At 37.9% G+C, this 12,014-nt stretch overlaps 1 protein-coding gene across 1 annotated transcript in view; it reads left to right on the plus strand.

The window, feature by feature from the left end:
- Nucleotides 1-12,014, plus strand: part of EPS8L2 (EPS8 signaling adaptor L2) — a 103,298-nt gene that overhangs the window by 43,429 nt on the left and 47,855 nt on the right. The window contains exon 3 of the mRNA XM_087716218.1: nt 1,549-1,598. Coding sequence (XP_087572344.1) covers nt 1,549-1,598 — 50 coding nt within the window. The remainder of the gene's footprint in view (nt 1-1,548; nt 1,599-12,014) is intronic.

Genomic DNA, 12,014 nt, shown 5'->3' on the forward strand with positions numbered 1-12,014 from the left:
CTAGATTGGGTAGGCATGAAATCCCCTGGTGGGTCTCTGGATTATGTACAGTTTATATTTCTGATTCCCATTGTGTAATGATAGGAACAATTCAATTGTTTCTCTGTCCTCTAAAACAGCGGTCCCCAACCTTTTGGGCTCCATGGACCGGCAGCAGTGGTGGTGAATGGTGGCGGGGGAGAAAGAATGGTTGTACATGCACAACCTAATCCCACACTTCCCCTAATAAAGCTTCAGGTACTCACCTGCCACTTGCATGGCCTGGTTCCTAATGGGCCATGGACCGGTGCCTGTGTGTGACTCGGGGGTTGGGAACCCCTGCTCTAATACTTTACAATTAAATATGGGACTTGTAGTATTATTTATGACAAAATCCTACTTCTGACGACTGACACAAATACTTATGCAAGTCATGAAATTTGCATCATGATTTTATGGCACGTGTTTCATTCTACTGAAATGAAGCATTTGCGTGAGAGTGGAGAGCATTGGATTCTGTGTGAAAGGACTGAAATCTCCATTCACTTCGGACACACTAACTCTTCCATAGTGCTTGTATGTAGAATCATAAATTTGGAAGGAGCCATTTAGTAGTCTTGACTGCGAGATGGGCAGCAAAAAATAAATCCTAGTCAACCCTCTTCCCCTTCCATTCAATGGAGGAATCCGGATTAAAACATCCACAGCATAGGACAGCCTAGCCTCTGTTCTGACTCATCTACTAAAGGAGAGTACAGCACTTCTCTGGGTAATTAGTTCCAGTGTTAACTACTCTGGGATTATTTTTTAGAATGTTCAACCTGTAACTTAAATGTATTATTTCATGTCCTGGGTTCTTAAATTGCAGAAGACATGTCTTGGCCTCTTTTGCTTCAGGTTCAGGATGGATGCTTTGAGGTTCTAGTGAAAGACACAGCAAGTCCTATAGCCTGAAACCAACCTGCTGCTTATTTATGTCACTTTAGGGATTACAGCTCCTGAAGAACAATGGCAATTTGTTCCCTTTTATTCTTTTACTATGGCATCAGCAGGGGATTAATTTAATGTATTCAATTTAGGTACCGCCTGATTCCACACTCTGACTCTAGGCAGTGTACAATAAAAGCCAGCAAAAATAGAAAATACATTAGAATAAGATTATAAAGAAGGTTGATAACTATGAGCACATAGTAAGTGACAAAGAGCCAGAGCTGTTGCAAAGTCTTTGCCCTATTTGAAACTTGCAAATTACACAAGGCGTAAGAAGTCAGCGTCAAGCGAGGAGAATTGATAAGCTTATTGTCCAATCTCGTAAGAGAAATTTATCTTGCATTATGTGTTTGAAGAGTGAGAATCGGGAAAGAAAAATTGAAAATGCTGTTTTTTTAATCTCGTGCTATGGAAAAAATGGAAGAACTTGCAGCCAAACCTTGCTTAGGAGCCTATGTCCGGTTTTCCCACACAGGATGTTAAAATTCCTGTCATCAGCACTGCAGAAACAAATTGTAAATTTTCTCAAAGACAAATTAAAGTGCTCCTGTTTCATCTTATTGCTTTCTCTTTTTCCAGTGGCAGCATGGGTAAAGGAGATGTCAAAATGAGTGCAAAAGATTTATACGGTAAGTCCATATTTCATGCTTAATAAAGCTTGTTCAAACATGGAAGGTTAGATCCAATTTTATATACCTAACAAAGCAAGAATTAACTTACAAAACAATGAAAAATGATCAGTTGTTGGCAATTTAAAGAAAAGCATTGATTGCTAATATAACATATACTGGACTGTTTGAAGAAATTTGCCTTTCCATTTTCAATATGGGGTCATTCAGCCAATTAACCCCCTAATCCACAGGACCACAAGTGTCAGGCTAGTAAGAGCAATAATCTCTAAAACAGTCATCATCATTGATTACTTCTGTAATGCAGGGGGATTTAAGGAATAATATAATATAATGTATTTCTTATATGAAAATATATATTGATATTGCCATGTGTACAATAGGTTAAAGAACAGTTTGTACTGCTCTCCAGGATGAAGTGCACTTCAGTCACTCCCACTTGGCTCCTCCTGCTACTGCAAGCAGTTAAAGTAACTATCTGTGATTTATTTGGTGCAGTGTCTATGCTTGCTAGGAATTCTGTTGGTTACCTGTTGGATACCTGGAAAATAGCAGAAGATTAATTTAGTCTGTCATATACAAGGACAAGAATTATAAGAAAGAGTTGCCAGAACATTAGATTAATCAAGAATCTCCTTTTAAATATGTAAAAAAAAAAACTATTAGTTTGCAAATGTTGCCTTCTAGGCAGTTCTTAGACAAAGTGTGCCATGAATTCTTCAGTTGCCATTGTTGGTTTTCTAAGCAGATCTTGTATCAAGAGTTAGTATGGCCAGACGTCTTCTGGTATAATCAGGGGTAGGATTCTACCAGTCAGACTGGTTCGGGCGAACCGGTAGTTCCGACAATCAACTGTGAGCGAACCAGTTCCCTCTGATAATCAAGTGGGTCCGCCTGCTCGCCCCTGTGCTTTACTGACCTTTATGTTCTCAGTTGAGTCGCACGGCAGAGCAGATTGCTGCGCCTCAGCTGTTTTCCTCCCCAGCAGTATGTGAAAGGTGTTTTCCAAACTGCGCATGCATGGCGTGTGTCTGGTATGTGCATCTGGCGCGTGCGCGAGTGAAGCGTGCACTCTCCGAACCGGTTGTTAAACCAATAGGAGCCCACCACTGGGTATAATGTGTTAGACTGAACCTCTTCTAGATAGTTGACCTGACCAGGCTTTATAAGTAGAGTCCTTACTTTTGCTTCTGCAGGAGCATGTCCTTTGCTGGGGCAATTAGGCCAATGTTTCCAACCTTTTTCATCCCAGCAATTTGTATCTCTGTCCCAAAGGTGCTTTTTCAAGCGGTAACTGGGGTTTCTAGTTAACCAAAAAGTCCAGTTGCTTCTTGAAAAAGCACCTTTGGGATAACCATGACCTGGATGACTGAGAATCTCCATAGACAATTTGCATCCCCGTTTCCATCAGTCCAGTTGGTCTGCCTTTTAGTGCCTGAAATTTGGCACAGGTTGCAAGAGTTTGGTGGACTTAGCATGTGTTGGTAGCTTTTATTACCCTTCTAGCATGTGTAATGCACAACCTTACTCTGCCCTCTTTTCGCATTCTCTAGTTTCTAATGTGGTGTTGTCTTCTCTGCTGGTGATACAACACATGTTTGATGGGAAACATACCAATTGTCCTAAAATTACCTTGCACTGAATTGTATGTAGGCACTGCCAGCTCATTGCTAAGGTGCAATAAAAGATAGGCTGTGGAGAGAGCAGTTTTTCTGTTGGCATACTGTCCTCCTGCCTCAAGAATGGGAGGAAAACACATTGCTGTTGCTCTGTAGGTGAGCCCCGAGAGACTCAGTTGTGAACCAGGAATCCCCCTGATGCAAAATTTATCTCTGCTGCATTGAACTTGCTAATTAAGAGTGGTCTTAGAAGCTTCATGGATATTTATTGAAGTTCACTTCAGGATGCAGAAATATAATAACACACCTCTTCTCAGTAGCTGCTCCCATAGTAGTAACAGGAGCTGATGAATGACCCTTCTTCCTATTTGCACGAATGAATGAATTGTCCTTTGCCGGCCACAAATGTTCCTTGTGTTCCCTTGAGGTCATTAGGGTGCTGAATGCTCTTTGCCTTTGGCAATGAACACCCAAGCTTCTCATGTGTTAAGCCCCATATTCTAAAAGATTTGCCACATACTTGCTGAAAGATCCGTAGGCTTACAGATCCAGCAGGTAGATCTCAGGTTTCAGCTTCATTCAGTACACAGCTGCCCAGCTGAATAAATGTTAATGTAGACCATGAATAAATAAAGTGACTTCTCTGCTTACTGGCTTCTGTTTTGAACCAAAATGAAAGGGCATTGAAGGGAAATCCATTATATTCTTGGCAAGTCTGGGGAGGGGGAGTATTTCAGAATAATTAGACGTTTGTATGAGAATCCCATTGCTGCTTTTTCTGTCATATTAGCAACACTCCCTGAACTTACAGTAAAATTTTAGCAAGGCTAAAGAAGTAGTAATATACCTCCTGATCATCTTTCCTTTTGAATTTTTCTAGAAGGGGAAGAAGTCCAGATATCTGGATTTATTTTTATATGTAAACAATCCATTCCATTCTGGAGGTTCCATTTGGAGATATGATCAGTCCTCATGGTCAAAGAGATCTTGGACCACAAAAAGCTGGGTTTGTTCATTGGGAGTCTTTAAGGTACAACAGGATTCTCTTATTCGTGTGTGTGTGTATGTGTGTGTGTGTGTGCGTGCATACTTGTGTCCGCACATGCACACACACTCCTGCATGTTCTCTGAGAAGACTTATAGAGTAAATTTAATTGAATAGATAAGGTCAGATCTCCTTCCCTGTTTCCTTGAGCAAGTCTGAACTGAGCCAGTTTAGTCTAGTGATTAAGATACCAAGTTACAAAGCAAGACACTTTGAGTTCAAAGCAACAAAAGCCAGCTGAGTGACCTTGGACCAGTCACCCTCTGTACCCAACCTTACTTACAGGGTTGCTGTTGCGAGGAAAATAAGAGGAGGAAGGTGTGTTTGTTATTATCATTGCCTTGGGTTATTTATAAAAATAATGAAGGCTGGATATAAATAATCAAATAAACTCCACGGTTTATTTCAATGCTGTTTGACCATTTCAGTTTCTCCTTTCAAAAGTGGATAACAGCATCAAATGAGTCTCAGCGCTCTTCTGATACAGAATTTGGCTCCCTAATCTATTTTAATGTTGTTATTTCTTCCATATCATTTTCGCAAGGGAATAGTTTAAATCGCAAATTTATTTTTTCTAATTTTGTATTTGGTTGAAAATGAATGCAAAGAGGTAAACTAATTATCTGAAAGCATAAGAATAATGTTGCTGCTTGTTTATCATTGCTAATATATCACTTAGCGAAATAGCCCATAGCAAATGGGCCTGGATGTGAATTTTAGAAACCCAATACTCCCTTCAAATTGTTCTCATTCTCGGTTATTAGACATTCATTCCCTTGGACAAATACACATTTTTGCTTTTATACTCCTCTGACATCTGTAATTGTGAATTAATGCAATTACTATTATGTCATGTCCTCTTCAGGTTGCAAGTATTTGAATTATTATATTCTAAATGTTGCAAATTTCCTTATTTTTCCCCAATAACACTGAAACATCATTTTTCCTTTTCCTGCAGTGTAAATCTAATATGGAATCACAACAGATGTCCAATTGTGAAGTTTTTGGTGCTAAGCTTGGTTGGGTGCTTGCAGATATTTCATTACTCACCTAGTTGAATACTACTATTACTACTACTACAGTCATATTGGGAGCTCCAAAGCCCTTCCAGGCTGGAAGGGTTGAATGGTGACAATATCATTGCCTTGGAGAATGCCCAGTTGGAGGCTCCTTTCACATCCCCATTAAGTTGCCCACTGAAGTGGTACCCATTTATCTACTTGCAGTCACACACTTGCGAACTGCTAGATCAGCAGGAGAAAGACCATGTGACTGGAGCTCACCACTCCCATTGCAGCAACTGGGTCTTGAATGTGAACCTTTTGATAGTCAGCTCAGCATCCTAACCTAATGATCCACCATGCTTCTATTTTGGTAATGAAACATTTGCAAACAAACAACCAAGCTCAGGGAGCAGCAAGAGCTCCATTTCAGAGGTTTTAGTGCCTTTATATAAGTATGAAGAATTATGTCTCCTGTTTTATAGAAATGAAGCCTTACCTAGGAATGTGGCATCTTGCATAATCTTATAGTTACAGTAGCATGCTGTTCTTGGGGAGTTTTATTTGGACAGCTGCAGTCCTAAATTCTAAAAGTTGATTTTCAAGATACCTATGTACTTGTAATTAATGATAGGTCTAGCTGTCCAGAGATCTGCCCAAGTCATAAATCTGTCATGCCATTTGCTCACAAAAAAGTAGCCAAATCATAACTTTTAGCAACACTCTACTGTTCCATACTTGCCTACAATCATGGTGCTAACCTGTGCTACTCTTGTCCAGAAGAGACCTCATAGGATGATGATTGTTACAGATGGACATGTTCTAATAGAAGAGAAGCTGCAGCTCAATATCTGTTGAACTGTCAAACTCTTGCTGCTCTCTGAGTTTGGTTGTTTACTTGCAAATGTCTCATTAGCAAACTAGACAATGTTACATAGACGAATAATAATGAAATCTCTGAAGTACACATCCAAGCTTAGCACCAAGAACTTCACGGTTGGACGTCTGTTGTGTTTCCATACTAACTATACAATTTACACTGCAGGAAAAGCAAAACTGGTCTTTCAGTTTTATTGGGGGAAAACAAGGAAACTTGCAACATTTGGAATTTCAGGATGCCAGGAAGACTGAGGCTAGATGGGGAAGTTTTCGTGCGAAATCATATCTTTGCCACCCATGTGCTCAACTAAGTTTTCCTATCTGCAATATGAAAAAGAATGCTGATTTACCCATCAGTCTAGTTAGCAAGGATAATGGTTATAAAACATTTTGAATCTTGAAAACACTGTACAAACACTTCCAGTTGAAGTTGCATGTTTTGACAGGCAATCCTTGCCTTGGTGTTTTCACCACATGGAGCCATCTCCAAAGAAGGAGGAAGCGTTGGCTGCATCAGTGTTTGCTTTCTTTGCTGGCTTTATCACATCAGTTAATAGACAAAGGAATGCAAGCACTTTACACTAATTTCAAGGTAAACATGAAACATGACGGAAAGGAATTTAGCTGAGAGATTCCTCTAAAGGCCTGCCAACCCAGTATCAAGAAAGCAGCTGATTGCTATTTGTATAGTCATTACAGAACATAAGTCACAAAGGTGCTTTTTCAAGAGGCAACTGGACTTTCTGGTTTTTCTTGGAAGACATTTCGTTTCTCATCCAAGAAACTTCTTCCTCTCTGACTGGATGGTGAGAGATTGAAATACTCCTTGCATACAGCTGGTCCTTTTGCATTTTTTAGTGAATCCTTAAGGTCATCTGGAGGTTTATTTGTGTCATCAGGGTCACCTGAGTGGTGCAAATGAATGTAGAGTCTTCTTGGAACTGTTGAAAGGACAGTGGTGTAGATTGGAGATAGATGATGTTGTATCCCCACCCCTCTGTTAAGAGAAGTCTGCCCAGTTTTGACATAGATGGCTTCTTTGACCTCTCTTTCAAACCAGCGGTCCTCTCTGTCCAAAATGTGGACTTTGCTGTCTTCAAAAGAGTGGCTTTTAAATGCAAGTAGACTGCTGAACCTAGTCTTGATCTGTTTGTTCTCCTATGTTGGGCCATGTGCTTATAAAGTGGTTGTTTTGTTTCCCCAATGTATAGATCTGCACATGGCTCACTGCATTGTATTGCATATACCACATTGCCCAGCTTTTGTCTCAGTCTTGGGGTGGACAAGCTTCTGCCTTAGTGTATTCTTGGGTTTGAAGTGTGCACATATGTTATGTTGGCTGAATAGCCTCCTGAGGTTTTCTGATATACCTGCAATATACAGAATGACAACGTTGTTTCATTTATTGTTATCTTCGTTATCTGTTATGGAGGAACTCCTGTAGAGTCTTTTTTTATTTCCTTCCATTCCCCACCATCCACTCAAAACTGAAGAAGCTTCTTAGATGAGAAGCGAAATGTCTTCAAAGAAAAACCAAAAAGTCCAGTTGCCTCTTGAAAAACTACCTGTGGGACAACCATGACTGAGAATCTCCATAGACATTTACAGAATATTAGGCAATTCTCACCGAAATCACAGTGTAGATGATCACTACTAGGAGCCAAGGTGGCGCAGTGGTTAAATGCAGCACTGCAGGCTACTGCTAGATCAGCAGTTCAGCGGTTCAAATCTCACCGGCTCAGGGTTGACTCAGCCTTCCATCCTTCCGAGGTGGGTAAAATGAGGACCCAGATTGTTGGGGGCAATATGCTGACTCTCTGTAAACCACTTAGAGAGGGCTGAAAGCCCTATGAAGCGGTATATAAGTCCACTGCTATTGCTATTGCTATCACCATGTCATCATCACTATGATCTTAATAGGGGCATGCCAAGTGAGCTACTTCAGTTGGCTTCAAGTGTGTGGGAATTGTTTTTTTTCCACAAGTTGTATTTCTCTTATCTGAAACTTATCCTGACGTAAGATTTACTTCTTCATTGAATAAGCCATGTTGCCTAGATTCACACTCAATGCTAGGTGAGCCCTATTAAACAGGACTTCCAAACTACTATTATTAATTTGATACAATGTGCTACTCCAGATCAAACGCATTTTGGCATAGTTTTACATCTGTGATCAGGCATTGAAGAAAGGAGTTATTGCTGAAATAAATTTGCTTCTCAGGTTATATATGTAACATTTTGTGCTGAAGGCTATTCCTTGATTTCCAAATATTATCTATGTATCATAGATAATCTGAATCCATTCTATAAGTTTTGATGGTGGTTGTCTAAATTGTTATAACCCCAAAATTGTGGGCTTAAATATAACTCAAGAATGAATTTTGACTTTTCATAGAGCAAGGGACGTGATTAGAAGTAAGCCTAGTCTGCAACTGGGAGTGTATGAGATATTTGTATAATAATGGCTAATATTTCCTCAATGCTTCATCCTTAAAGTTTAATGAATAATAGATATTTGCTCTTCTTTGTTTTTGCATCATTCCACTTATGTAACATCAACAAAGCTTTAAGGAAAAGGTGTGTAATCACACCTTTGTGAGAGTAATTAAATATAGCTTTCTCTGGTGTCCTAATTTCCCCTCCTTCTCCCTGAACTTGTGCTAAAAAAACAGTACAATGGCATAATTAAGAACACTTGAGCCAAGATGTTCTGTAATAGGATCCATAACAGAAAAGTGACAACGATTTGTAGCCAGATTGATATTGATTTGCTATCACCAAACATGTAAGAAGCAAAATTGTGTAGGTAAACAGTGTCTCGAGTATATCTGGGCAGTCGTGCATCTTACAAGTTTGCATTCTTTCTCCAAAGGTTTGTACCATACGTGAGAAAGACCTTGATTCATTTAGACCAGGGATGGGGAACTATAGCCCCTTTATGACTTGTGGACTTCAACTCCCAGGTGCCAAGTGTCCAAGTTTTGATCACATGATAATGGTGATGCTGCAATATCTTAAATGTGAAAAGTGTCATAACTCACTTTTTTCAGTGCCATTGTAACCTCAAATGGTCACTAAACATGGTTGTAAGGTGATTATATATATATATATATATATATATATAGATAGATAGATAGATAGATAGATAGATAGATAGATAGATAGAGAGAGAGAGAGAGAGAGAGAGAGAGAGAGAGAGAGAGAGAGAGAGAGAGAGAGAGAGTTATAGAGTTATAGAGTTATAGAGTTATAGAGTTATATATAGTTATATATAGTTATATATATATATATAGTTATATATATAGTTATATATATAGTTATATATATAGTTATATATATAGTTATATATATAGTTTAGTTTTATATATAGTTATATATATAGTTATATATATATAGTTATATATATATATATATATATATATTTATATAGTTATATATATATATAGTTATATATATACTTAAAGTCGAATTAATCCCAGTAAGGATATGGCTAGCTGATGAGAGCTAAATAGCTTGAAATAGATCTATACTAGTCTTCCTTTATTTATTTATCAGCACAAATAAAAACATAGTTATATATATATATAGTTATATATATATATATATATATATATATATATATATATATATAGTTTTATATATATATATATATATATATATATATATATATATATATATATATATATATATATATATATATATATATATAGTTATATATAGTTGTTATATTTGTGCTGATAAATAAATAAAGGGAGACTAGTATAGATCTATTTCAAGCTATTTAGCTCTCATCAGCTAGCCATACCCTTGCTGGGAATCGAACCTTATATATAGTTATATATATATAGTTATATATAGTTATATATAGTTTTATATAGTTATATAGTTATATATAGTTATATATAGTTATATATAGTTATGTATAATTATACAGTGTATATAATTATACACTGTACTTGTGTATAATTTTTATTGAAGATTTCTAAAAGAATAAAAGCAATGCAAATATTGAAAAAGAAAAGAAAACTAAAAAAAAGTAATAAGTGAAAAAAATGCAAAGCAAGACATAGAAAATAAAAAATAAAAACCATAAATACTGGTATCTGGCTTTCGGTTTTAATAGCCATCATAAGTACATTTATATTTTACCCTCTCTTACAATATAATTTCCTTCTTTCCATAGTTTACTTTTTCTAATTATCAACTCCATAAATCACAAGTTCGTTTTTTCTTTTTTAAGCAAAAAGCCTATGAGTGGGTTTCCAATCATTAATAAAAGTAGTTATTGTCCTTTCTCTAGTCTAACCAAAAAAGTCATTTTTGCCATCTTTGCTAAGACAGCCATTCTTCCATTGTGGGTTTTTATGAGACTGCCCATTTTTGTGCAAGTGATGATTATCAAATTGGGTTCCAGCCAATTTGAGGAAAGGACACTGGAACCAGTTTAGGGAAACAGATAAAACCTAAAAAGCTTTTCTGATATTTTTTTTAAAATTAGGAATTAAATCAGAAAGTTACAGATGAGGTGTATATAAACAATAACTGTATTTTTACCGAAGATGCCTGGAATTTATTCCAGTTAATCTTAGCAAAGCTGCACCTAAGTAAACATAGTAAGTTTCAATTGATTACATTAAGATCCAGTAAGGTAGATATATTTTTCCACCATACTCTGTTTCTCCTTCCTTTCCTTATTTTGTCTTTGTTGCGTTCCAGCATTGTAAAAGAAAGTCAATTTATTTATTCCTGTAAAAGGATTTTTTTTCTTTGTAAAAGAACATTAATCTTGTGCCAAACTTCATGTTCGCCATTGACCCATCATTTAAGTAAAGCTAAAAAAAAAACCACAGTACATATTTGCTTTAATTCCAACGTTACTCCTAGATATTTGTTGAATGTTTGCTGAAGACCATGTTTAGCAAACTATTGGTTAAATCCTTTATTGTACTATACACTATAAATTCCAATCACCTGCTTAATGGGGTGACAGGAGAGAAATTGGTTTTCTGACATTTTGTTAAATCATTGCTTTGAATATCTGAGGGGGGGGGGAAGACCACAGGAATATTAAAAGAAAAGAAAAGCTGCCTTTTCAGTTGTTTTGCTAGTATCTAAAAAGCTTCTTATATTTGAGAAGGAGGTCAAATTCTGAGCAGGATTGAATGAGATCCACATTTAGGTGTCTTCACATCCTTAACTCATGGATTCAAGTTTAAAGTTTAATAACACTTGTATGCCGCCCAATCCCGTAGGACTCCGGGCGGCTCACGATACAAATAAATCAAAAAGCGTAGAGAAAAAGAAAAGATAGACTTAAAAACACACCATGCACTCCATTCCAAGTAGGGCTGGACCATATTTTGGGGTCACCAGCCCCAGGCCTGCCGGAACAGCCAGGTTTTAGTGGCCTTACGGAAGGCCAAGAGAGTGGGAAGGGTCCGGATCTCTGCGGGGAGATCATTCCACAGGGCTGGAGCAGCTACAGAGAAAGACCTCCCCCAAGTAGTCGCCAACCGGCATTGCCCGGTCGATGGTACCCGAAGAAGGCCCAGTCTGTGGGATCTTATAGGTCATTGGGAGGTATGTGGCAGGAGGCGGTCCTGTAGGTATCCAGGTCCTAAGCCATGTAGGGCTTTAAAGGTAACGACCAGCACTTTGAAGCGCATTCGGAGACTGATCGGAAGCCAGTGCAGCTCGCGGAGGATAGGTATAACATGGGTGTACCTAGGTATACCCGATATCGCTCGCATGGCTGTATTCTGGACCAATTGTAGTCTCCGAACACTCTTCAGGGGCAGCCCCAAGTAAAGCGCATTCAGATATTTCTCTAATGCTATGATAGAAATGTTGAGGAAGCAGATATGGAAAATTC

This window comes from Thamnophis sirtalis, unplaced genomic scaffold (genome assembly GCF_051295495.1).
Source record: "Thamnophis sirtalis isolate CommonGarterSnake01/CBP01778 unplaced genomic scaffold, rThaSir2_p1.2 scaffold_1, whole genome shotgun sequence".
NCBI lineage: Eukaryota > Metazoa > Chordata > Lepidosauria > Squamata > Natricidae > Thamnophis > Thamnophis sirtalis.